Source organism: Mycteria americana, chromosome 3 (assembly GCF_035582795.1).
Source record: "Mycteria americana isolate JAX WOST 10 ecotype Jacksonville Zoo and Gardens chromosome 3, USCA_MyAme_1.0, whole genome shotgun sequence".
NCBI lineage: Eukaryota > Metazoa > Chordata > Aves > Ciconiiformes > Ciconiidae > Mycteria > Mycteria americana.
The window spans coordinates 3,966,979-3,994,624 of record NC_134367.1 but is presented as its reverse complement, the minus strand read 5'-3'; the positions used below and the strand labels follow the sequence as shown (position 1 = coordinate 3,994,624).

At 47.5% G+C, this 27,646-nt stretch overlaps 1 protein-coding gene across 1 annotated transcript in view; it reads right to left on the bottom strand.

Annotated features, from left to right (window-relative positions):
- Positions 1-559: 559 nt before the first annotated feature.
- Positions 560-27,646, bottom strand: part of BLK (BLK proto-oncogene, Src family tyrosine kinase) — a 45,225-nt gene continuing 18,138 nt past the window's right edge. The window contains exons 3-13 of the mRNA XM_075497702.1: positions 26,328-26,376; positions 20,275-20,368; positions 19,139-19,237; positions 17,800-17,903; positions 10,665-10,814; positions 10,014-10,166; positions 8,914-9,093; positions 8,256-8,332; positions 4,405-4,555; positions 1,695-1,826; positions 560-1,324 (exon numbers count right to left, since the gene is read on the bottom strand). Of these exons, the coding sequence (XP_075353817.1) occupies positions 1,116-1,324; positions 1,695-1,826; positions 4,405-4,555; positions 8,256-8,332; positions 8,914-9,093; positions 10,014-10,166; positions 10,665-10,814; positions 17,800-17,903; positions 19,139-19,237; positions 20,275-20,368; positions 26,328-26,376 (1,398 nt within the window). The 3' untranslated portion in view covers positions 560-1,115. The remainder of the gene's footprint in view (positions 1,325-1,694; positions 1,827-4,404; positions 4,556-8,255; positions 8,333-8,913; positions 9,094-10,013; positions 10,167-10,664; positions 10,815-17,799; positions 17,904-19,138; positions 19,238-20,274; positions 20,369-26,327; positions 26,377-27,646) is intronic.

Genomic DNA, 27,646 nt, shown 5'->3' with positions numbered 1-27,646 from the left:
TTCTTCAACCTCCACCCCCCAACCCAGCTCAACTGCTGATCGGAGACCACCCTGCAGCCTGACACGGGCATTGACCCCGGAGCAGCGGGTCCGAGACGTGTTTGAGAGCAAGGAAAGGGCATTTGAACCTGCCTGGTGCTGGGTGCGGAGCGGGACCTGTTGTGGGGCTGGCATGCTGCACCGATGCTGCATCAGGAGCTTGCGCAGTGAAGGGCTCAGCAAAGCAGGGAGGGTATTTTTCATTTTTTTGATATTTTAATGGTTTTTTTTTTTATTCCCCCCCCACCAGCTGGGTGTCGGGAGCCACGCAGATTTGCGGGGAAGGAGGGACATCTCGTGGTCACACCACGAACATCCCTCCTGCCTCCGGGCTCCAAGGCCCCCTGTGCACCCCGGGCATCCCCCTTCCCGCCCCGGGTACCACCCCAGCATCACCCCGAGCTGCCCGGGGAGCCCCACGGCCTCTCCCCTTCTCCTCCATGGGCCGGGGGTGGGCACGGGAAGCACAGGGTCCTGTTCTCGCCCTGACTCCCGAATAAAGAAATGGGAAATGGTCGTATTCAGTTCTTTATTATAGACTTGGGGCAGAGGGGTGGCACCACCCGGAGAGATTGCTCCAGAGCTTGGGGGCCTGGCGTGGCCCGAGGAGGTGCAGAAAGGACACGTTCCCACGCCTGCCCGTGGCATGAAGGGGGTTGTAGTATTGCCAGTAGTGGCATCAGAAGAGGGGGAGAGATTGTGCACCCCCCATACCACCCCAGCCGTGGTCCCCTCTTCTTGGGGCTGCAGTTGCAGGGTTGAGGGGCTGTTCTTTCTCCGGGTGGGTCACGAAGGAGTCTGCTGTCCTTCGTGGCAGAGGTGATGTCTGCGAAGTGGGTACAGACCAAGGTGGATGGGGAAGGAGCTGTGCCAGATCTCAGCCACCTCTTTAGTCTCCACGATAAACACAGAGCTGGCAGCATCCACCTCCCTCATGTCCCTCCTCGGTCCCCACCTCCAAATGCATCGTGGTGGCACGCAGGAGAAAGGGAAAGGCCTGAAACGAGCCATTGCCAGGCTGTGCGGGGCAGTGGCTTTCCTTCAGATCTGTCCCGAGGCACTGGTGGGACCGTGGCTTACTGCTGAGGCTCTGGCTCATACTGCTTCTCCGTGGCAGTGTAAAAGTCCTCAAGGACCGACTGCAGGTACTCGAAGGTCGGGCGTTCCTCCGGTTTGTTTCGCCAGCATTTCAGGATGATGTTGTAGAGTTCACCAGGGCACATGTCCGGGCAGGGCATGCGGTAGCCCCGCTCCAGGTTGCGAATCACCTCGGGGTTGGTCATCCCTGGAGGGAAACGCAGCCCAACAGGAGTTACTCAGCGCCCTGGGGGTGAAGCTCAGTGCTCCCCGTAGCTCACATCCAGGCAGGGCTGGAGGGGCATGAGGGACGGCGATGCTGGGCCATATCTGAGCACCGTCCCTTCTTCAGGGTTGTGCTCCCCGCTCCATCCCTCTGCCCCCTCCCCGACTCCCCTCTGTAGATTTTTCCTGGCACAGGTATAACTGAGGGTCATGCAAGCCTAGGAGAGGAAACCCAGCATGAAGAAACAGGGGTTTGTGTCTGGGCAGACTTGGCTATGTGTCTCCGAGCGTAAAGCAGCACTACATGCTTGGAAGGTGATGCACGCTTATCCCGTATTCGCAGCGCACTGTACCTGGGTAAGGGATCCTGCCGTAGGTTATGATTTCTGTCAGGAGGATCCCAAAAGACCACACGTCAGATTTGATGGTGAAAACGCCAAAGTTAATGGCCTCCGGGGCTGTCCATTTGATTGGGAATTTGGCACCTGTCCAGAGGAAGCAACGGGAAATAGCGCGTGGAGATACAGCATCTCCCTCTGCTCCCACACTGGCAAGCAGTTCCCCAAAAACTGAGTCCTGCGGGCTGTTGACTGCATCAGGGGGCTGCGATGGGACTTATTGATGGTACTGTGGAGTTATGGATATAAGGCCAGAGGAAGGTAATTGCTGCCTGTCTCCTGCTGTCATTAAAAGGTCATTTCTACCTGGCATCTCTTTGCTTTTCTTGGTTCTTTTTCCAGTGCAATCAAGGCTATTTTGTCTTAAAAGACTTTTTCATATGTTTATGCTTATAAACATCCATAGATACTGATACTCAGAGGCCAAATGATGAAAAAACTTAAGTCATTAGGTAAGTGATAACATACTTATTAAAAAAAAAAAAATCTAGGTAAACTATTTTACTGATGAATTCAGAGGAATCTGCAGTCTTATAACCCCTTTGCATCTCCTGTGTGTTTAGCAATGGGATCTCGGGAATGGAGCCAAGAACAGTAGCACGGACCAGCGCTGTGCACGCCGATGCTGGGAGCGAGAAATGCCTCCCACAGCCCTTGGGCATCAATCAGCTCTCGCGAGAAACCCATTGCTCTTCAGGTAGGAACCTGCCGTGGGGAACCAGTGGGCTTCTGTAGGCCAAACTATGTGCCCGTGCTATTCAAAGCCAATGCCTAGAGTAGCTTTACTAGAGGACAACGACAGTAGGATTTTATTCTGCATAAAATCACTCACTGGAAGAGGGTTGGTTGTTTTTTTTTTTTTTTTTTTTCGCAAAAGTGCATAAACGATACAGCAAATATAAATTCTTTGGTTCTTTAAGCTGCATATGTATATTAAAAACCAAAAAGTCCCATTTTATTTTGTCCACCAAAATCTTGTTTTGCATGCTGCGGACAGCGATGACCATAAGATTGCAATTTCGGTTTAGCTAAGGCCAAAAAAACCCCCCAAAACACCTTGATACGTAGGAACTGAATGTGTTAAAGACTGCAGAGAAAACCACATTTTTATTTGTATATATCTTTTCAGGACTGAAAGCCCAAATGCAGAGTGGGAAGTAAGTGCCTTTGTTCCTGCATATCATACTTCTGACAAGTAGACTGATGAGGCTCAGAAATGCAGTCTATGAAGTGAAAATTGTTCAAAGTAGATAGAGGGGCAGTTGTTATTTCAGATTAAAGCTAGCTGGAAAAATGCTGATAGGAACTGTTTTCCACTGGAAATGTAGCTCCGTGGGGTATGTTAGCAGAATTATACTGATTTCACCAGAACTTCTCTTAAGGATAAAAACTGCCTTAAAAAATTGCAGCAATCTCAGTATCTCTTCATGACATTTCACAAATTACATTCATGAGCTTTTACTACTTTGAAATAGTTTTACATGTTGAAATGGGCATAATTTGTATCATAAAGTATTTTGGAAACAGCAAATTGAAAGAAAAGTTTCCTATCTTATAAGGAAAAAAAAAATCTACTCAATTTTCTTTCCCCAGAGTATTTTTATGGGGAATTTTGTCTTCATCCCAACTCTAGAGGCGGACAGATTTCCAAAATTTGAAAATCTGCTAAGTGCCACTTATGCCAGACTTAATTGTTTCATTTCAATCATTTCCGCTTGTTTCCCTGATGGTCTATAAAGTCTTTTTGCAATCTGAATGACACGATCTCAGATTCAGAGGTCAGTACAGAGAAAGTACAGAGAAAAAGCTGCCACCAGAAGAATTTGACTCGATCCTGTTGTCAAATGGCTGTAGATGGACCAACCGACCAACCAACCCACTGGTTGTCACCTCTCATGGCCGTGCTCTCCTGTCCACCACCAGTTCAGATACTCAGATACTCCCAGCAAGGGGCTTGGCTTCGCAGGTGGAGTCATAAGGAGATTCCACATTAACATGGGAACTACTGGGTTTTGTATGCCTTTGTTGTTTTTTTGGTTGGTTTTAGATGCTCAAGGTACTCCGTTCCCATGAGAAACACCTGCCAAGCTGCAAACCCTCTCCCATGTTTTGTAAGTTGTCCCTCTGTTATGGAAGGGACTTGATCTGATCTGGGCTTGGTTTGCCTGGGACATCTGGAAACCGCCGTTAGGTCCAGATTCGTGGCTCCAGCTCCCCTTTGCAGTCCCGCTGCGTGCAGTGACCGAGTAACACTGCTATTTCCTTCCCTTCGGACTGACTCACTGTGCACACATAGGCAGCAGGTTTCATTAGTAGAGGTCAAATTCCCCCAGTAACACAACCTGAGATTCAGCAGGACTCCCCCAAACAGTGCCAAAATACTTTTTTCCCGTTTTCCTCTGCAAACCTCACTTACTCCTTATTGTCCCCAAGCGCTGCTCCCTCTCCTGGGACCCCGTTTTTGGCTCTCTTGCTTGCTCTGCCTGCTGCCTGGGTGCTGACAAGGGCAGCAATGGGGGCTCTGGTCTCACGCCATTGGCAGTGGTGCCTTGTGCCTGGTCCCAGCCCAGCCCTTGGACACCCCATATCTTGGCACGTCTGCATGGCAGGAGGATTAGAGATAAGGGAAATGTGTTGGTGAGGCAATGCTGGGAACAACACCCACCTTCTTGTGCCAAGTATTCGTTCTCGATGATCCTGGCCAGGCCAAAATCAGCAATTTTGCAGCAGAGTGTCTCTGAGACGAGGATGTTGGCAGCTCTCAAGTCGCGGTGGATGGAGTTCATTCGCTCAATGTACGCCATTCCCTCTGCCACCTAGGAGAGGAGGAAAAGTCCAGAAGACATGAGTCACCTTCCCATGACAACAAGCTAGCCTGCCTGCACCGTACCCACCTTTACAAAAGCACAGCATGCGTATAGGGTTGCTCCATGGATGGATGGATGGATGGACAGATAGATCAACGGACAGCTAGGTAAACAGGTAGACAGATACATGCATAGATAAGCAGGTATTGCCCATGTACACGTGCGTATGTGCAGCTCTACCAGCATGCACCCGGCCTCCAAAAGCTTTAAGCAGCCGAGTCAAGCAGAACAGAAGCATCACTCTCTGTTTTGCTCAGAAGTTACAGCTGTGAGTCGTGTTTGTAGCAACATACAGAAAGCTGAAGCAAACCTGAAGCCACATCACTGGATTCCCAGTTTCTGCCACAAAGACTCTGCCCTCTAGTTGGGTTTTTAATCACAAACACTTCAGATTAAATTTGTGAATTAAAAAAAGAAAAAACCCTCAAAGAGTTCATCTGTTCCTCAGTCACAGTAACAAAGTCCAGATCTAGGACAACTAGATGTTCTTCAGCAACCTCCTCTGTTCTCCCTCACTGGTCTGCTTTCGGGTGGGGAGGAGACCCTTGGAGAAACCTCTGCAAGAAAACTGAGATTGATGTTTTCTTTCCCTGTGCTGGATCCAGCCTAGGACTCGGGACACAATACAGTTCCCCTCCGATACCTACAGGATGCAACAGAGCAGAAGACCCAGATATCCATAGAAATATGTCTGGGATAGAGAGTATGTCCCTGGACAAATCCCTTGTCCTGAGCACGTGACGCCTTCTTCAGCCACCTCCAAACTTTATTTTGGGAGGTTCTTGCTCCCAAGATCGTCTTTCATTGTTTAACTCCTTGGAGCAGGGAGCAGCCCTGGGGAGGTGCCTGGTGTGTGATGAGCCCCTGTAAATGACGGCATCAACCTTTTATGGCTGGGTGCTGGGAGGTACAGAAAAAAAGAGATTGCGAAGTTGCTCTATCAGTCGAGTCTCAGATTTGGGTTAGGCATTTATCAGGAGGGTGAGTGGATGCACGCAACCCCTGCTAATAATGGTTAGTACCTATTAAAGCTTTTATGCGCTTGTGGGTGAGGGCAGAGCAATTTTCCACTCCATACAGATTCACATCAGCATCTCGACTTACATGTGGTTTTAAACAGGATACTAACACATACTTTCCAACGCTGCATTTCTAACCTGTGTCAACACCCCTTCAGTGCAAGTGCTGTTTGCTGCAGTGGAAAATGGAAGAACTGATGTAATTTCCTGTCCTGATGTTAATGAGATAGTACCCGGCGATGGGCCTGTTCCAGCCCAGCGTGCTTTCGAGCGTGTACCCTCGAGACTGACCACACGATCAAGTGCATCAGCCCAGATATTTCTAATTTTAACTCCAAAGGATGCTATTGGATCCAAAATTGCTCTCAAGGGGGTTGGGTGCCTGTTGGGCCATGACGTCATCCTGACACCACAGATGAACAGATTGTAAAATAGCTCGAGAAACTGCCCTTCTCCTCCTCCTCCTCCTCCCGTGAGTATTTGAATTCCTGCCCTGGGGAGGTGGTGCTGGGGTGGGAGGGGGACTGATGAATCTGTCAATCTGTCCTTCCGATTGACGCCCATGTCTTGCGGGATGGGCAAAATCCTTCTTACCCCACGTGCTGCGGGTGGCTTGTGTGGGGTATTACATTGCTGGGGTGTGTGGGTTTGGTCTGCATTTGACTATCTTGGTCCTGGAAGCGGTGTGTGGTGCATGATGCTGCAAAGAGCATGGAGGGATGTGAGAAGGGTGTGCAGGGTGTGTGAGTGCTTTCAGATACCCATGGAAAGATGACGTCCACGTATAATTGCTCAACAACAGTGATGGTGCCTACTGTAGGGACTATTTGACCATTGTAGTGGACGGACTTCTGGCCAGCTCAGGCCACGCCACGTGATCATATTCAAGACTTTGACCCTGAACTCGGAGAGGAGGTTTGGGTGCATGAGGTTGCCCTGGGATGGGTTTCTCTCAGGGCTTCCTGCAGCCACCGTGTTGTCAGACCTATACCACCCTCGTGCCTGGGACAGACAAGGTCACTGACCTCTCCCCATATGCTTCCACACGCCTTCCTGGAAATGCTTCATTATTCCACATGCTCAATGCAAGTTATAATGTTGTGTTAAATAAAGGCATGAATACTCATAGCTTCTGCTCTCCCTGCCTCAAAGCTGGGTATAATGTTGGCCAACAGCTTTGCTCTGGGTCACCCCTGTGACTACAGCTGAGGGCAGATTGCTGTGGCTACAGCACTTTCCTCTTGCATAGAAATGCATCAAGCCAGTCTCTGGGGTAATGCTCCCCCCAAACCAAAGGGCTCTGTAATATGGATGAATTTGGACCATTCTGCTTATCATCAGGAATTTAAAACAAACCACAGGTTATATTTTTCAAGAGAAGGAATGAAAGAATGAAAAAGGGAGGGAGGGAAGTGGGGAGGTAAAGAGAGAAGGAGGGAAGGAAGGAAGAAATTAAGGGAAAGATACTAAACAGGGAGGCTGCAGCTGGCCCCATAACCTCTCACAGACAATAAAGATAAAGCTGCACATATGGAAGATTTATCAGTAGTGAAGAGGGAAGGCACTGAAACATGTTCCTCTGCACCCCTATGAAGGCTGCAGGAAACTAAAAATGACAGATGGGGACACTGCTTTAAAGTATTTAAAAATTTTCATCGTGGTTAAGTCAAGAAGGAAAATCTTTCGCTATCATAGAACATTTGCTCAAATATTAAGATTCTCCAGTTTTTAATACACTATAAAATAACTCTGTATGATGGCTGGAACCAAGTGGCCGGCCTTTACCCGTTGTTTGCTCAGGCTCTTTGACTCAGAGAGGCCAAGTGATCTTATGGGTAAATCCCAGACCTGCACATCAAAATAACTGTATTCAGCCGTCACACTGATGCTTCATGGTTTTTTCCCAGTATTTCCAAAGTTAGCCTAGCTCTGCTCTGGGTAAGCCAGACTCTGTCAACCGCTGGCTAGGACCAAAGTGGAGTGATTTTTCCAATCTCATCCTTCACGTACAACTTGTTGCCAAGATGCTGCCACTCCAGTGGTGGTTTCCTAACTTTGACCTCTTCGAGGTTAGATGCACTTCTGGAGTAAAATGTTACGGTGCAGCTGCAACTGCTAACATTTACAGCCTGGGGATGCTTAGAGGGAAATAACCCTACAAAGGCAAACGCTTGTTCTCATAAGGAGCAATATTCTCAGATTTGAGGGTCAGAACGTCCTTTACGCCAAATCATCAGAAGGGAAGAACTGCTGAAAGCCAGCATGTCTCTACATTGAAAGTCTCTCTGTTGAGCTTTTTCTTCCTTTTGGTAAAAAGAGAAACAAACTTATTTCCTGCTTAGCAAGCCAGAAAAAACAAAACAAAACAAACCCATAAACCAAAAACCAAACCCCAGTTCTCTAGCACTGCACTAAGTTCCCCAGAGGCTGCCCTAAGGACAGCAGAGCATTGCTAAGCTGACATGCACATCAACGCGAGGGCTGAGAGAGAAACCCTAAGAGAGCACACCAGGAGGTGCTGTTTTTCTCCGTGAAATCGACACTCTGACAGCCTTCAGCCTTGCAAGAATTTCACTGAGGCAATAACAAATCATGGTCTTGAGTCTGTTTCCCAGAGGCTGTTCACTAACCTGAGCAGACATATCAATGAGTTTTGGGAGATTCAGTTGGCTTCCTTCTTCTGTCTTCAAGTAATCCAGCAAACACCCTGCAAAAGAGGAGAGACTGCTATGACTCTTCTGAATAAGCCTATATATTTGCTTTCCCTGTTGCTTCTCTGAAATATGCAACAAATCTGCTTGCATCCTAGAGAAAACCTGAGGAACCACAGTGGGTGTCTGCTGGAACATCTTCCATTAGGAAAGTTCCCAAATGCAGCCCATTTCCCCCCTCTGTTTTGCACAGACCTTTTACAAACTGCTGGGCATTCTTCACTCAAAGCCTCGTAGACAAGAGGGGCAAAAGAAAGGACGATTTCACCATGAGGGGAGTAAAAACCTGAAACAAGCTTCCAGTAGGAACAGTGGAGATGAAAACTTTAAATACTCTTCAAATGGAGCATCACCATCTTGTGAAGTAGCTTATGAAATATGAGACTGCAAGAAGCAGGATTTCATTGCCCAGAAAGTCCGTTCCAGTACTAGAAACAAACTTGTGGTCACTTAGTCCTTCCGCTTACAGATTTGGTACAAAGCTCTCCTCCCCACCCCCCTTATGATGGGAGTACCATCCGTCTCGTTGACCTGATTTTGCAGAAACCCAACAAAAAAGTTCCATGAGGCTCTTTACCGTTGGCCATGTACTCTGTCACAATATAGATTGGCTGCTTTGTGACTACTGCGTATAGCCGGACTAGTTTGTTATGCTGGAGCCTCTTCATCAAGTTTGCTTCTGCCAAGAAGGCATCAGGATCCATGCTGCCCTCCTTCATGGTCTTCACAGCCACCTTGATATTGTTCTTGTAGTAGCCTGCAGAAAGATAATGATGCATTGAGGAATTTCGGCCTCTCTACGGGCTCTGTCACGCCATGCAATAAGGAACAGAAGAGCTTGTGGGTCAGGGAGCAGAAAACCTCAGTAACAACTTTCAATCTCCCAGCGAGAAATGAGTGGTAAATCTCAGTGCCAGCGGGCTCTGAGCAACCAGCAGGTATGAGAGGAGAAGGGAGAGACACGGCACAACTGTCAATCCATGTGGCTTTGTCAGGGATCATCCCCGCTTTGGGTCATGGACGTCCATGCGATGAGCCCATCCTCCCAGCCCGGCAAGACTCTTTCTGGATGAAGCCCCTGGGGCCTCCCACCAGCTGGGTTCTCAGATAATCCAGACACCATCAAGAAAGCCAGGACTCTGCAGTCAGGATGTCAGCTTAGTCTGGTCCTGTCCACAATCTCAATTGCCACGGCAACAGGCAACCACAAAGAGGACAGCCAAGGAAGCTGAGCTCACACCATTTCCTCTCCCAGTGATTAGCAGTGGGCAGGAAGGCATAAGGGATTCAGATCTGGGTTATAAAGTGGAACAGGGAAGCAGAAAAAGTGGGATAGTGTCACCCAGGTACCCTGCTGTGTGTGACTTAGGATCCTACAACCATGCCCAGGATTCCCAGGAAGAACGAAAGCATGTCTCTGGAGATGAGTGTATAGTTACTTCAACACCTCTCGCATGCGTCTAGCCTATGAGACCCATGCTCAACCACTGATCTGTGCAAACACAACCTGTCTGGTCCTTCTCAGGAGTATGGCATCTACTGCTGCGTGTGCACCCACAAATACGTGTTTATACTTTAGGATCTCCCAGCCCAGACTGGTCCTGTCTTAGGGAAAGAGGGCTTTCCATCTCCTCTGTTTATATTTTTTTTTCCTGGAATGGGGGAAATTATACTTACCCATCCACACTTCCCCAAACTGCCCACTGCCAAGTTTCTTCACAAGCTTCAGAGACTCCCGTGGGATCTCCCATTCGTCCTGTGCCCAGGGTCTCTGGGGAACCAGGGATATGCAGGGAGCTGTGAGTCGCTGGCACAGGCCATCCCCTTTCTCTGTAAGAGGATGAAGCACAGGACAGTTCAACGGGATAGCAGAGCTAACCTCCTCCTCCATCTACACATGCCAGGAAAACGTCAACCCATGGGAAACCTCCACAACCACACAAATGCTTCAGCCACAGGGATCGAGGCACCCAGAATGGACTCAATGAAAGGAAAAACCTCAAAGGGAGCCATAGAGGAGCAAATTCTCCTGCCCGGTAAGTCCAAACCCTGCTTCGCAAGCATCTCTCCTGTATATCCTTCAGCATTCATCTCTTTCCTTTCCTGATGGGAGACACTCCCTGGTTATAGGGCTGTGGGCAGAGCTCACCCTCGCAATGCCCTAGGATGAAAGATAGGACATGGGTGCCCAAGTTCTCCTTGGAGAAGCACACCTTGCCCATGAGAGTGGATGGAGTGATGGTGGTGGCTAGTAAGCCTGTCCTCCCTCTGTCCACATGCCCGCCTTCTGCTAGGAGACAAACCCATTAGGGAAGGCAAACAACTTACGGCTGTAATGATGGATTAGCTCTGGCAGGCTGGAGAAAGCCGTCCTGGGGGAGATGTAATACCCCCCGCCATCTAAGGAGCGGATCCTGTAGTGTTTGATGATGTCCCCGTGAGCAGAGTTGCTGTCTCTCACAGACAAGGAATAGGCACCTGGAAAATGTGCAGAAGAGGGAACCGTGAGGACAGGTAGGACCTGACCCAGGGACCAGCTACGTCTTCTTTCCTTGCCTGCCTGCAGCTGCAGACACCTTTCCCAGCCCTTGCTGATGCCTTTTCAGGGCAAGTCCCACCAGACTGCAAAGCTACAAACTTCCCTCTCTCCAAGGCAAGTGGAGAGGATAAAGGTTCATCAGAGCTTAACTGGGCCTGTCAAGGCTTGGTTGAATAAGATCTGCCTATGCCGTGGCCAGCAGCCCCAAGGAAGCAATATGGCAGTCCACAGCACATCTCCAGCCAGAGCAATCAGACGCACCTTAGGTCATGATGGTCTTGCCACAGCTCCACATCTCCTGCCTGAGCTCTGTCAACCCCACCCTCTCATCTGGACGAAACAAGTGATTGCAGTCCCACCAGTTTGTACAAATGCAGGACTGCCAAGAAGCTGAACCACCCCACCAGCACAACCAGAATTTCGGTTAGTGGGAGAGATATGGCCAAGAGATATGTGTCCCTTCTCAGCATTATCCAGGGTCCCCATGTCCCTGTTATCCCCTGTAACCCTTGTGCCAAGGTCAGTGGTTCAGCTGGGAGGTACAGAGAGGGGTGCAGGAGAATTGCCTTGTTCAGCCATAAACTTGTGACTGTGGCTAAACCACATCTAGATTCGCATCTAGATTCAGGTGCCTTTTGACCTCAAGGGATCTACTCATCCATCTGCCGTTCCAACCTGCTGTTGTCTCCTTATAATGGGTTTAAAATCTAAACCATGGGGGGTTTTTTTTGTGCACAAAAACATCACTAGATGTTGCTACAGAGCAGCAACTTCCAGCCGATGTCAGTATAAATTTCAATACAGCTTAGCAATGGTTTTTTTCCCTTTGTCTGGATCATATTTCCAGAGTAAGTTGTTACAAGCCTGCTGGGCTGTTAGAAGTCTAATACGTCACCCGGGTTGACAGGCTGCCTTTTTTAATGTTTGAAAAGGTGAGGCTATATATGTTAAAAAGTATGTATCTGTCATGTAGGATCATAAGCAGAAGTGGGGCCTTCCACAGTGACTCTGAAACTCTAATCCTGTATGCGAGAGGAAAGTTTGCTGACATGTAACGCTCACTGGCTGGTGTTTCTCCATCACAGCACCAGCGGTTCCCTACACTGCAGCTGGAAACCGTTTGCATTTTTTAAAAAGTAACAAAAGAAAACCACCTCTGTAGATATTTGCTCTGTTGCAGTGATTATAAATCTTTACAAGCAGGATTTGGGAGAATCTAAAATTTTTCCTAGTCCTAGCAGTTGCTTTGAGGGGACTCCCTTTCTGCAGAGACCAGACTATGAGATGTGGTAGCATAATGTTCATGGAAGACCTGCTGGTTTAAATGCAGAGCCAGGGAACCTCAAGACTGGAAGCACACAGTCTCAGCATGGCGGGCTTTTTCTCAACAGAGGTTGCTCTTCTGAAACTCTCCTTCACCACGAGTGTCAGGCAAAAGACAGACCTGAGAAGCCCTTTTGGCTCTATCACTCCTGCAGCTGAACCTCTGAGAAGCAGCCCTGCAGCACCTTCAACAGGGCAACAAAAACCAGGGAAGGGCAAAGGAATGGCTCATTTTTGCAGTCCGTGTCTCAGTGACCAAAGGGTGTCTTTCCCAGGGAGTGATCTGTGGTCCCTGGTGGGTGTAGAGAGGTGTTGGTATGACTTGTGTTCGCAGTGCTCAGCACAAGTCCTTCTAGAGTGGATTAGTCACATTCACACTCCCTAGCGCTTGGTCCCAGACCTCCTCTGGCTCCTCTGTGGTACCTATGTGGCCCTAAGTCGTGAGTAATAATAATTATAATAATAATAACAACAACAACAATAATGATAATAGATGTTTATAAACTTATAAAAATATCTTATATAATAATAAACTGATGTAATTCTTATTCTTATTCTTATTCTTATTCTTATTCTTATTCTTATTCTTATTCTTAACTTCTATTATTGTTGTTGATGATGATGTTATTTTAATTCCAAAGTGATTGAAATAATGTGCAGGCCAGGCTGCAGCCCATCAGAGCAGGGCTTATATGGCACAAGTCCAAGAGGGTGCTTTGCATGCCTGGGACGTGGCTTTAGGGTATGTGTGGGATTTTTTACAACGCAAGGCCTGCTAGAGGACGGAGCCAAACGTGGTGTGAACCCAGCTGTACTGACGACAGGCAGCACTGCAGAAGGGAGCGCAGGAATTAACGACCAACATGTGTGCAAGTGGGTGCCGGGGGGCCAAGAGTCAGCAGAGAAGAGGAGACCTGGTCTGTTTAGACTGGATATTAGGTTTAGACTGGATATTAGGAAATTTTTCTTCACTGAAAGGGTTATCAAGCGTTGGAACAGGCTGCCCAGGGAAGTGGTTGAGTTGCCATCCCTGGAGGTATTTAAAAGACGTTTGGATGAGGTGCTTAGGGACATGGTGTAGTGGTGGGCTGGGTAGTGTTAGGTTTATGGTTGGACTCGATGATCTTAAAGGTCTTTTCCAACCTATACGATTCTGTGATTCTGTGATTCTGTTTGTTGGTGTGTTTGCACCCAAAACGCCTGCTGTCCTGCAGGACCTCCTCTACAGACCCCACTGACTCTTTAAACCCTCTTGCATCTTTCAAACCAGAGACACGCAGCATGCAGAGGTGACAGGGGCTCCAGGCACCCTCCAGGCCAATCTATCAGCTGCCTACTACCAACGTTAACGCTTATTCTGTCATTAGAGCTAATGATTGTATTTTACCCCAAGTCAAAGTTTAGTGTGCTGGAGTGAGTCATTCACCGTGGCCGATTACTGTTTCCTCGGGAGCTGCAGTGTAAAGGCAAAGCACTAGGGCTGAAAAGCTTCGATTCTCTCTTCTCCCAATGACAGCAGCAAATGAAAAATGTTAACTGGAGCGAGACAGATGGCAGAACTCCTAATCTCCCCCAATGATAGCCAGGATAGCCGAAAGAAGTTCTTGCTCCTCAACCACAAGGGACATTCGCCCATCCTACAGTCCTGCATCGCATCCCAGCACAGACCTGGGCTGACACACAGAGGTCCCCACCTGCACTCGACACCAGCTCAGAGCAGTGTGAGCACAACCAAATCTTGCCCTGGGCAGCTCTGGAGCTCAGACTCTCCTGTTCTGGGTCTGGGATCCCAAAACCATCCTACAAGAGCTCTCAGGTCCTTTCTGTTTAAAGGGTGGCAAGTTTTGTATGGGAAAGAGCAAGAGAAGGTGGAAAGGATGGGATTCAACTTCATATCATACCTAGGGCTGGTTCAGTCACCTAAACATGGGTGTCTGGTACCACTTGAGATGCTCTGGGACATCTACATGGGCTTGGCAGATATGGTGCAAAACCACACCTTCTAGTGGAGCACCTGGAGATGACTCCAAGACGTTCAGGGTTTGGCAACCAAATCAAGCCCTACTGGCTACAGCAGGAGCTCAGGCAACTACCATGTGCGATATCTACATTTTGATGCCTGCATCTCAGACTGAGTCGCACTTGCACATTGTACACGTGGCATCCCCTGTTCCTACAGGTTTCATCAGGCTCTTAACTCCTTCCCGATGGGAAATGCAGGAGCTTAGCTGGATATGGCAGCTGAGTTCTGCGAGGTCCCTCCTGCCTGGAGCACAGACACAGCAATCTTGCTGCGAGCCAAGAGTTCGTGACTCGGCACAGCTGTGCGACTGCGTTCCCGCAGGTTTCAGAATGATTATTACTTTGGGGGAAGATTTGTTTATTTCCAGCAGCTTCGGCAAGGCTAGCTCTCCATCGATGATTTCACTGCTGGTCTGCTTCCCACGCTGTCTTGACAAGGACCCATCATCCCGGGATGTTGTATGTGCTTTTCATGGCCTCTGCAAATTGTTGGCTGAAAGTAAAGCCCCCAGCTTTGCAGATCTTCAGTATCTTTAACCATGAGCAAAATGAGACACTGCTTAGGATGGGCTGTGAATAGGTGCTGCTCTTAGGCAAGGTGCAGAATGCATCCTGCTATGCCTGAGACAACCCTCTATGAGACAACCACCTTCCAGTGCATGCAGCTAAGGGGGCTACTGCCCTTAGCTTGATTCCGTGCTCGGCCCTGAAGGTCAAATGTTGTTGATGATGTGCAAAGTGAATGAAAATATGTGTCGTGGAGGAAGAAAATAGGAAGAACCTGCGGGGTTCGAAGGGCAGGGTTAATTCCATGGCATTGCTCTGGACGTCTCGTGGTGGGTCACAGCGAACTTTACATTAGTGAACCCAGCTTCATGGCACACTTGAAGATGCAGGGCTTTCTCTTTTGCCCTTATTTTTAGAGAGGAGGAAGCTGTGGTTAAGACAGATCAAATGGTGTCACCGTGGCCATTCAGGCAGTTAAGGTACAGGGTATTCAGGTAGAAGCTGAACACATAGGATGATTCAGAGAAGGATGAGGTGTTTGAAGGAATAACAGCCGTATTTTGAGACAGAATACTAAACATCAGAAAAGGCACAGGTAAGACTCACATTTCAGAGCAGAAGCTGATCTCTGATGATTTTGGACTAACATGGGACTTCCATGGAGTGGAACACGCCACATCTGCTAATGCAGAATATCGCACGCATCCAGCTAAGTCTGCTTCTAGCCATCAGAGACAGGGCATTAAAGACTACGTCTAGCCTGGTTATTTCTTCTTGAATCTCAGGACTCCAACACTTCTGTCCAAGCCTCGTGTGACCTAGACCCAACCATGTTCCAGGGAATTGCAAGGAATGATTTCATCCTGTGCTTGCAGCTCATGGCTAGAAGAAGCTGGGGACAATTGTCCCGAGCAAGTATAGGGAAAGGTCTGATCCCATCCATGTGCGGCATCTAGAGATGCCACAAAGACTAGGATCATGTGTGGACAGAAGGCCTCATCCCTTCTTAGCCCTTCAGACACAACGCACAAGTGTCTGCTGGGCTTGTGCACGGCGTGTGTGTTGCTGCCTACCCTTCCTGGGTGCAATGCACAGTCATGCCAGCTACCAAAATATCCCAGCAAACAAAAGGGAGAGTGGGAAGGGGATAACAGAAGAGCAGCATGTGGTGACTAGTCCAAGCCTGGTCATTTCAAAGGCACCACAAAGGCAGTGGGGAAACCAATATGCAAGCAGAACAAGTTACTTGTAAAGGGAAATGCTTAGAAACAAGTTTCTTCATTGTTTTCTGACCCGAACGTTCCCTAAAAATTCTGAAAACTGCAAATCCACGTGGAAAGCAGCCCTCCTACTTGGCATCAGCTCAGCAGGGACATGTGGAGGTGAGCCCAGGCATGGGGCAGGGTGGGAAGTCAAAGTAGGCTGCTATAATGCTAACACAGCACCCTGCCTGCTGGCTGGAGGGGGAGGGCTACAAGAAGATGAGCATCTTGTTGCCTCACTTAGCACACTAGATATCACAGCAGATCAAGGCCAGCACTCCAGTTTGACTCTATTTGTCAAATCCTGCTATTGGAGGTGGCTGGAATGTCCAGGTCTGCAACACAGCCAGGACTCAGACTACATCTATGAGTAAACGATAACCATGCCAGAGCCTGCTTTCTTGCCCTGGGGTCACATCCACACCATGAAACTCTCTCAGCCTCCGACACAGGGTGACTGCACTCAAATTGACTATTAGGAATGGTGCCTGATTGACACCAGGGCAAAACCTGCACGGAGACTGCGTGGATGACTCAGCTGTTGTATCCAGGCTCTGGCACTATTTAATTTACCGGTAACGATACAGCCACAGAGGAAGGGACAGACACTGCTTTGGAGACCTCCCGTGTGAATGGGAGAAAACAGAGACAAGAAAGAAAGAAGGAGATGCTACTGTAGGCAAGAACTAGTTGTAAAATGGAGGATCCAGTCTATCTGTTCCCACTCTTGCTGTTTGGCTAGGGCCTTGTAGAAGCATCTGGGAAGCAAGTCAAGGAAAAGAAGGTCCCATATTACTTCAGATGGATGCTCCAAGTCTCTAATGATCTATTAGGAAGGCACAAACCGCCTTTTCCCATGTGGCAAGGAAAGAATCCTATATCCATTTCACAGGAAAGAAACCAAAGCACAGCAAGGCTGAAGGACTTTCCTGAACTACTGTGAGGAGCTGGTTCAGAGCAGAACCACGGGACCACTATGAGCATCATTTCCTCCATGCTGTAAACACACCTGCTGGCCCAGAGGACACAAGGAGAGAAAAGTAGGAAAGAAACAATATGAAAATCCCATGCAACAACCTAAACTAGCTTCCAGACTGTCTACAAATTAACAGCACAGAACAAAGAAGTTGCAATTACACGGTTAAGTATTATGGTTAATAACTATATCCACTGCCCAGGAGAAGTGACCACAATGCTCTGCCCTTTCCATCCTCATTGGGTCACGTCTTCAAAAGCCAGTCACGCTCATAGGGAAGGAAAGTGGATGAAGTCCACCTTTCCTGCTCCCGTCAGTCCCCTTCCAAAAGTCCTGGTTTGCATCAGTTCCCCCTGCTATAGACTATCAGGAGAAACATGTTTCCTCTGGGAAAATGTTTCACCAAAAGACTTTTTCAAAAATTCTGCAAGTTTCTGCTGCAAGCAGGAGAAATGCTTCTTCAAGAGTGCGTAAAAGAATCTCCATTTGCCAAAAAAGTAACATTTCCTCGGGGAGAAAAGGAAAAGAAACCCTCTACACTTTGTTTTTCAAAGTCTTGTCTGCTTATCTGTGTTCCTGCATCTCTGCCATGAACTATGGTGACAAGAGCCACCCCTTACCACAGCCTGAACTACACATATGAGACGCATCATGAGCAAATCTTTGCCCTCCAAATCCCCAGCTCACTTCTACAGCCCTGCTGAGCCTAGCAAGTGCTATTTTGCCCAGCCAGGTCCAAGAAGCGCTGACATGGCTGAACTTTGCAGCTCAGGTCTGAAAGCTTTCCCAGGCCATGGCAATAATGAGGACTTATCCTTGCTCTGTATATCTCACCTTTGCTGGTTTCACTCTCTCGGACAAGGAAAGAGCCAACTTTGTTACCAGAAGACAACAGCAGCCGTTCAGCATCTTTTCTGCTCAGAGTTTTAAAATACCACCTGGGAGACAGAAAAGGAGAAATCATTGTTTGAAAAGGAAAAACTCTAAAAAAAAAACCCAAATTTTTTCCAGTTAGTTCATTTTTTTACCATTACACTCTGAAACAGAGGGTTGTTTTTATCAGCAAAGGGTTTTTTATCTGCTGGAAAGTGCCTGTAATAGACTGTTTTCAGTAGATTAACACCAGATTTCGGTCACTTTGGGCTTGTTTCACAGCCCACAAATTCAGCCAGAGCAGAGAGTAGATGGTATAAGCAGTACCCCGCACACGAGAGAGGTGCAGACGCAGCCAGAGCACAGCCTCTGAGGCACACAGGGACCCATGGCTCACCTGGCAAGTGAGTAAGCCCTGAGCAGTGCCCAGGCAGGCTGTGTATAAAGCAGACCCGTGTGCTGGAGGCTGAGCATAAGGTGCCTATAGCCATTTAAATGTACCCTTTGGATACAAAGAGCATTTATGTCCCGACCACATTTCTGTGCGCTGTTAAATATTTGCTGAATTCAGTGGTGGTTGGGTCCCTCCACGAGGAGATTGCAAATGGGGTTGATCATTTATATGAATGCCATAGAGGAGAATAAGTCATGGAAACAATTTCTTCTGCTGCTTGTATTATAAGCATAATAAACCCTTTTGGCTCAAGTCTTTCCTACCATCCTCTTTGCAGGGAGCCAAACACGGATGCAGCATCTAGGCTAATGAAACAAACAGCCCCAGGCTGTGGGTCTGGGCAATGGCACTCAGTTGTCTGCCCCATTAAAATGTTGGTGTCATCCCTGGCACACCCATGACCTGGATCAACGCACCCTTCCTGAGGGATTCCCAGTCCCAGTTTGCATATGGACACCCTTGGAGGCTGAGGAAGTTTAACAGTATGTGTGTGGGTGAAATGACCCAGTGAGGCCAGAGGATGGTCCCTGGCACTGCTAATTTACCCGTGCCAACACAACCTTTATGTTCTTTCCCCCAAACCCTTGCTTTCCATGGTGGGTGCAATCAGTGGGACAGGAGCCTTTGCCCACTTTTCCCATAGCAACCTTATCCTCCCTGCTCCGCACCCACATGGTGCTTAAAACTTCTCCTGAACTTTTGGGCAGCATTGCTGGGGAAGATGACAGACCTCTTGCATCCAGCCCAGCAGTGACATCTTCCTGCCGTCAAGGAAAGCTGTGCCCATAGCTTGTTGAGAGACCGGGCACTGCATCAGTTTCTCCATTCATAAGCTTATGTACTTACTTTTCCTCTTCCAAACTGTCCACTTGTGCGACGAAGTTACTGGGGATATAACCTTTCCTCCCACTGCTGAGGGATTTTGCCAGCCACCAGTCCCCTTCTCTGCAAAGCAAGCAGAAGAAAAAGTGTGAGTGACCAGAAGAGGTTTCATGACAGGCTAAGGCTGCGGGGACAGCATGGTTTCTGGGTTTTTGAGCACTGCAAATAGGCCGGCACTCCTTATATCCACTCTACAGGTCCCTCTCGATTTCCTAGGACCACCACCAGGTTCAAGGTTGTTGGTCTCTCAGGGACTTCTGGAGGTGACAGTCTCTTTCCACGAATGCAGAGGAAGTGCAGAGTGACCACAGACCCAGACATCTGCTACGTGCCCCAGGTCAGAGGAGGGAAATCTGGGTCACCATGGGTTTATTTTCCCTCTTGCATAGAGTCATTGGGGCTCCTCCTTTCTGCTCCTTCCTTTGTCTGCCAGACACCCCGTTGCTTTGCTCTCCCACCACTGACTCAGCCACCAGCTGTGACCAAAAGCCATCCTCACCCAGCAGTCTTCCCTGCCCCATGGGTCCCAGCCCATGGCATCTGGGTGAGAAATGTCACCTTTGGAGGCCACCTCACAGGGAGGTCAAGGATGGAGCAGCCCTACAAGGCCAAATGACCGGGGGACCCAAAGCCCACCTCTGCCCTGTTATGAACTGTCAGCCTCTTCTCTTGTGAGTTTGAGAAGAAGGTGAAATGAAACCACACACCTCTCTGGCTCAATTCTGTCCTTTCCTCTAACTACGCCCAACCCACATCCTTTGCAAAAGCACGATCAGCACAAATATGAAACAGAAGCTAGGTTATTGTTGTTATTTATGCTACTGCTGTGCCCACGCGGGCTGGCAGTGAAGAAGGTCCCAGTAGTATCCAGGGAGGGACACTACCTGACCCCAAAGTATCCGTAACCCAAGGAAAGCATGGGAGTGCCACCTTCTCCACCTTGCAGAGAGAAGAGGGTACCCAGAGTCACACTCTGGAGCAAAGCTAAGGCACAGGCTCAGCTCTGGTGAGCTGCAAATTGGTGTCTGACACCGAGGTCCCCCATTTCCTAGCCTCACCATGCTCATCTTTGAACCTCCCTCTGGCAGCAGGTCACTTACTTGGAGAGGACTTGGAGTTTCTCCCCCTTGACCAGCTGTAGGTCACGGTCACTTGAGGCAGGAAAATCGTACAGTGCAATCACAACCAAATTATCTGAAAGAAGAAGCAGCACCACTGAATCCAGCCGGTTCCCTGCTAGGGGGGTGATGAACACCTGGGTGTATGGCAAGGCATTTCATTCCACACACACACACGGGGGCTGTCAACCCCCCTGTCCCCCAAAAACCAAGCTTTCCACCAACCCAGCTTTCCTGCCAACCACAACCTCTGCTCAGGGACTGACGCTGATTCACCAAAATGTTTCCTGTGTATGCATTTTTAAAGCACTCCAGACCCCCCTATCCACAAAACCCAGTGTGTCAACAAGAAAAAAGGGTTTGTGTGGAATAAGAAGGGTCATAAATAACCTGTCAGTGTTTGGCCTGAGTTTTACACAGCAGTAAATGAAAACTGCTGTAGCAACATTTCCCAGTGTGGTTCTGGGATTTGACTCAAAAAGATGAGGGTTTCTTGACTGAAAAAGGTATAAAATCATCTCGGTTGCTCTTGTTCGAGCCCATTGCTAGGATTTAACTCTGCCTCCAGATGCTCTCGACTCAGCCTGTATCTTGCCATCCCTTTTATGCACTGTTCCTTGCAGATGTGCCACCACATTTAAGTCACACTGCTACTTTCGAACCACCACCTTTATAGCACCCGGCTGCTCTGCCCAGCTGAAATTCCCAGGGGAGAGGTGGAAGCTCCAGGATCCATTTCCCTCTCCCTGGCCCTGATGAACTTTAGATGCTCTAAACCACAACACTGATGCTCTGTGTTTCCCATTTTGCTTGCAACACACCTGGACCAAGGCTCTGAGCGGGTCTGAGTCCCCATCCCCTACACTAGGACGTTGCTTTTACTCCAGCCATGTTAGTCGAGCCTGAATTTTGGCACAGCAAAATGAACTTTCGCTCTCTGGTGCATGCAAGCCGTGCTGTGTGTGGCAAAGCTGCCACCTGGTACGTGTGCTGCGAGGCTGCTAACCCACCCCGGGGCAGAACTCTGCGGGCTGGAGCTGAATCGCTATGTTTGCATGCCCGGGTTGTGCCGGTGCTGCTCTCGGAGAGGCTGTGCAACCGTTCACATGTGCTCTGCAGGCTTGCAGCTACTGAAGCAGAAATGAGCAGCTATTTTGGGGCAGAGCAAGCTTTATAAGGAGGATCAGCACATGCACACAAACACAAAAATCAAACCAAAACACAATGGTGAAAAGAAAAAAAGGAAAAGGAAAAGAAAAAGGAAAAGAAAAAGAAAAAGGAAAAGAAAAAGGAAAAGGAAAAGACAAAGGAAAAGAAAAAGGAAAAGAAAAAGGAAAAGAAAAAGGAAAAGGAAAAGAAAAAGAAAAGGAAAAGGAAAAAGAAAAAGAAAAAGAAAAAGAAAAAGAAAAAGAAAAAGAAAAAGAAAAAGAAAAAGAAAAAGAAAAAGAAAAAGAAAAAGAAAAAGAAAAAGAAAAAGAAAAAGAAAAAGAAAAAGAAAAAGAAAAAGAAAAAGAAAAAGAAAAAGAAAAAGAAAGAAAAAAGAAAGAAAAAAGGAGACCATTTGCTGCAGAAACGTTTTAGCTTGTACACAGCCTAATAACGCACCGAGATTGATGGACGGTCTATTATTAGCATTTTTCAAAACAGACTGTCAAGCCACATTCTCTGTGTGACCTTTTCAAATAATGCCACCAGCAAGAGAGCCAGACTGGCCCTTTGTCATCGCAAGATAACATGTCTCTGGGGCAACTTGGGTTTTGTGTCCGTGCAAGGCCTGGCTGCTGCTCTGCTGGCGATTTATTGGAGAGGAGGGAGGAGAAAGGGTCGGCGTGGGAGCAAACGTAGCTTTGTAAACTGAAGCCCTGAGCAGTTCCTTTCAGGCTTGCAAGGAGGAACTTGGAGATCCATGAGAGGTTTCAGCAAAGCCTCACTCTCTCCTACATATGGGAAAAAGGATGATCCGTCACAAGGGAGAATGCTTTGAAGTCTTAAAATAGCTTGCATGGTTAGGGCTTCCCCTTGCAGGATCTCCAAGTGTTTGGCATTAGCAATGCGCCCAAACTCTTGTTGCCTCCTTGAGAAAGTTGTTATCACACGGCTTCTCTGACATAAAAGGTTTTTGAGCATGTGCCTACTGCAAGGTGTCCACAACAAACGTGCTCATCCACACGCACCGTCCTGCTCCTCTTGAAAGTAAAATAACGCAGTGGTCACACTTTTGCTTTGAAAAATAGAAGCAAATGTGTAAACATCTTCAAGCACAGAGTGGCTGTGTATTCCAGAAAATAAAATGAAAAATGTAGTTTTGATCTTGAAGCAACTGATGTAAGTACAAACAAACGAACCAAAAAACAAAAAGCAGAGAGGGAGAAAGAAGAAGCAAATATAGCAAGGACAAAAAGGTTTTATATGCGGAGAAAATATTATGATCAACTCTTATCCCCTTCTCAACACAGGTGTTGAGAAACACTGCACACTTAAGCAAGCCAGAAGAAAAGAGCTCTCTGCTCAAGCCAGCAAGACTTGCCATCTCATGATGAAAGTGACTCTTCCTGTCTCTGAGTCTGTCACCCCACTGAGAAACAGCGTCGATAGTACTTTCTTGGCCTATTTGATCAAATTAGGACATGAGTGACTCTACGGCTGGGAAGCCGTCGGGGCTGCTAGGACTGACTGCTTTGCAGATAATGCTAGCAGCCCGGAGACTTTGATTGCGAGCCAAATACATCTTGGCTCAGAGTTGCTGTCAGGAAAGTTAGATACCAGCTCAGTTTGCATAGGCTGACTGCCAGTTCGATGGCTTAATAGAAATGATTCAACCAGTCTTCCCACCACTGCCCCGTCATAAATGGAAGGTATTTGCAACCATCCTATGGCTACAGAGCCAGGCTGAGACTGTGCCAGGGTCCCCCAGAGGACCATGAATTGGTTTAGAGCCATGCTAGGATGGTCGTGGGGTAAATGACAACTCGCAGCACATGTGTTGGCCGGCTGGGTGCACTGAACTATGAGTTATTGCTGCTGAAAATGGGTCCAGCTTTCCGTTTCAGCATGGCATGGGCTGGTTCACCAAGGTAAACGTGTGCTAGAAAAGCATGCCTTCAAAACACACAGCTGCTGGTGGCCCTCCAGCCTCATTGCTGCTACCACCAAGAGGAACACCATTAGATCCCATTGGGGGAGGTGCAGAAGGCTGTGGGCTGGGACTGTTGCGTCTCCCAACTGGTCAGCAAGCCCAGGTGTGACAGCGTGGGAGATGTCTCCTGGGACATCCAGGCTTGCACTGCAAGAGTGCTTTCTGCCAAATACCTTTCTGCCTTGTGTTTTGACACAGTGAACGTTTTTGCAGATAATTTCTGCTTTCCTTATAAAATCATATCAGACCCAAACTCATGACTTTTTTATTAGGAAATCTGAACACTTTGGGCAATTCCCTCTAACCTTCCTTCCCCTCTTACTTTTGATTGGCAATGTCCATTTTTGATGAGGAGTTTTAATTTCTCTTTGAAAAGTCAGTCTTTTCGGTAGAAACAACCCCTCCCATTTCCAATTAAGCTCAAAAGCACGTTTCTGACAGCATTCCTTTCAAACTCAAATCCATATTCAGGGAACAACAATAAAAACGACTGAGGGCTTTGATGCTAATCTTAAGATACCTCAAAAGACCTTAATTTCCAGAGCATGCTTAGCTTCCGCCCCTGAAAATCAGACCTTTTCATACTATGGTTAGCCAAAAACAAGTGAAAGAGCTGTATGAAGTTGCAGTTCCTCAATCAGAAGAAATGGCCTCGCACAGAGACCGATTCTTTGTGCAGTTGCAGGTTGTTATAATGCCTGAGGACCAACACCCAAACCAACCAGCTCTCTCCACCGCTGGTGCTTAAATCCAGCTGTGAGCAGCTAGCAGGGCAAGGGCAGGGGTTATTCTGCTATCTGCTGTGTCTTATCTATCCAACGCAAGCAAACAGCAGCAGCTGTAGCAATGGAGCTGTTGTGTTTGGGAACCACCATCACGGGCCAAGGCTTTGCTGTGCCGGGAGCTTTAGAGGAGCAGAATTAAAGGTAAGTTTTGACCCTATAGAGGTATAGAGCCAACCTTAAAGACATCATGAGTGCTTAGGGAACCACGGTACAATGAATGAGAGACTCACACAATGGAAGAACCCACCCCAGGTGAAAAGTGGATTGGCAATGCTGCCAACAGCGCAGTTGAATCCAGAGGTATATACTCCTTGCCTGCCTTTGTATTACTTCCCTTAAGGTACATAATGTCAGGCGGAATTAGGCTTTTGTTAACAATAAAAAAAAAAAAAAATTATTTCTGAGGCAGCAGCGAGAAAGCTGGAAACTGTGGAACAAGTTGCACAACACCGAGATCAGAAAAAAAATTAAAAAATCAAAATGCAAGGAATGCAAAAATATAATAGAAAAATAAAACTGAAAGGAAAAGGTTTTGATTTTACATTACATGTCACACTTCTGTAGTCAATAATTTTGCCTGATTGAACTTGAAGTGCTCCCACAGGATATAATTCAGCTCTTTGATTTTTTTATGCGATCGAATTGTCTGGATTTTGTGCTTCCACTATCTATTCCCTTGAATTGCCTTCTTTCATGAGAACCTCTCAGATATCTCAAATATCTTGCATGGTTCCTATCAGCCCATTTTGCCACACAGGACAGAGTCAGACATAGCATCATTTCTGGAAACTCAGGCACTGGTAAAGAAAAATAAGAAGTTCCCCAGACTGTCATTGTGCATATTCCTCCAAAACTGGAACTGAACCTAACAAACCAAAATATTTTTGAGAGCTGAAAATGGCTAACATGGTACTTAATCCATTTTTTAGCATCTTTCCACTTCTGCCTTCTGCCATGAAGCAGAAGTAAAAGCCACCTCCCTGAAGATAGCTTCTGGTGTGCTTCTCACCAGAGTGAGAAGGTTGATAAAAACCCCATGAAAAACTGGTAACATCTGCTTGGTTGTGGAGGTAGGAGAGCATGGCCACTTGGAAATGTGCCGTGAAAACAATTTTGCAAAAGAAAGCATGGTTCCTGGAAAAATGGTACTTCCACAGAAACACACTCCGATTCACGTGGTTGAAGAGCTACACCTCCCACAGATTTGATCTCTATAACATATGTCAACTTTGAAGAACATTTTGACGTTGCAGGAGTTCCTCTGTCTGCCCCGTGGCAGAGACCCTCCATCATCATCCATAAGACCTAAGATGACCTAGGTCTGCTGTTCCACCCATCCTATTTATTTGTCACGCCACTTTTTCCTTTCCTCATGTCCTGTCTCCCCTAATCCTACACTCTCACCCACGTGAGGAACTTTTGTGCATTGTTAACTGCTTTCTTCCAAGTGTCCTCATTTTTTTGCCCTCTTCTAATTCTCTTTCTCTCTCTCTGTCCTTAATCTGCAAAACTTCTTTGACAGAAATATATAGAGGTTGCTGTCGGAGGCTGGGCAGAGGTAGCAGAGGGCTTCCTGCTAAAAGGCAATCATCTACCAAACGCCATCTGCGACCCACAGATAATTGCAGAGGTGGATGAAGCCAACAAAGGGTCTCCAAGCAGGGGCTCTGTGCATCCTTATTTTACACTCTTTTCTTTCTTCTCATTCTCTTTGTAGTCTCTCTGGGCTCTCTGATGCCTGTTATTTCCTCTGAAATTTTCAGCTGGCTGGATACAGCATCCACAAGTTGTCACGCTGCAGACAGGGCAGCAGACAGAGAAATCTCATGCCGTTGATGTCTCAGATCTCACTTTGCTCAACCATTGAAGAAGGAGTGCTTTTCCCTCTTAATTTCTTTGATGAGCAAGGGAAACTGGCAGCTACAAACAGTTAGTGATGTAAACTGAATCTTCCGAAACACACTGATAAACTCCTCGCCTGGCAATGCTAAAGATACAGAAACCGCACGCCTGCAACATGACGGCTTGTTCTCAAGACCTGCTGTTGGGGGACCACTACTTTGCAAAACCCCATGGGAAGGCGAAGAAAACAGCAATTGAGCTAAGAATCTTACCTTGTACAGAGGCTTGGTTTAGATGAGAGATGTTGATAAATTGTCTGCCCTTTGGTAGAAACAGAAAGAAAAAAGAAGACATTTATTACTTCGCTGCATTTGCAGGAAGACCTGCTCTCAGCTTCACAGATGAGTGGGAGTCTGATCCAGAGCCCACTGTAGTCAGTCAACAGCCGCTGCATCTGGCTCCGTGTGTGTCGTGATGGCTTTAGCACATTTTGCCATGATGTGTTCATAGCTGTCTTGGCAGTCATCTTGAATAATCCTTGGCTCCCCTCTGAATAAAAACATAAATCTGCTACCCACTCATTTCGACCCTGATTTATCTAACTCTTGTTCACTGACGCCAGATTTCGGATCAATGGGGGATGAGACATGAACGGTCCCATTGAAAAATGACAATTGCAATATTATTGAAGCAAAAAACCTGGGATGCTCTTTGCCATAATTGTCCCAAGGCTCATGGAATATCCTTCGCTCAGGGATATGTTCAAAAAATGGAGGCAGTGACTATATCAGCAAATTAAACAGCAGCAAGGTGCTGCAGCTCATCTAGGCACACTTTTAAAATGTTGACATGGTCCCTAGTTTGGTTTGGCCCAGACCCTGAGAGTGGCCAATTGACCATAGACCACTCCTACTCCGCAACTGGGATGCAACCACCTTGTTTTGTGGGCCAGGAGTTTAATACTATGGAAATGGCCAGGTGGGCTCTGTTGGCCTCTACCCAACTTCAAACGCTAATCCTGTGATCAGTCCAAGGTACAGTACCTGGTGACTAAAGTGGGTGTTTGACCACTGCCAGGTATTTTTATACACGTGCAAAAGGAGTGAACTACAGATGCTGAATTAAAAACATCTAGTGCTTTCTGTCCGCACCACTCTTTGGCTCCTACTTAGCAGCAGTGTGGGGTGGGAGAGCTGCTCACCCCCTGCCCTTTCTAATTTAACTGAAAGAAATACGGACTTCCCCTGACATGTGAGAGCTCAGTGCCCGTGGCAGAAAAAATGAGTGTCAGAAGGTGATTGATGATAGTGTATTTACATTGATAGTAGCTCCTCTCCAGTGAGCTGGAGAGAAGGAAATTTAGGAAAAGAACATCCTCTTGGTCAATCTGACATTTGCTGTCATGAAAACGGGACTTCATAGCCATGGGAGAACTCAGAAATGAAACTAAAGGAGTGAAAAACTCCTGTCATGAAAAACTCCACCTGTCATCAAAAGCAATGATAGGCAATTCCTCCCCCCTCTCAGAGCTCAAGACCTGAGATGGTTTTCACATGACAGTTGCACCTAGAGTTTCTCTTGCACTGGCTGC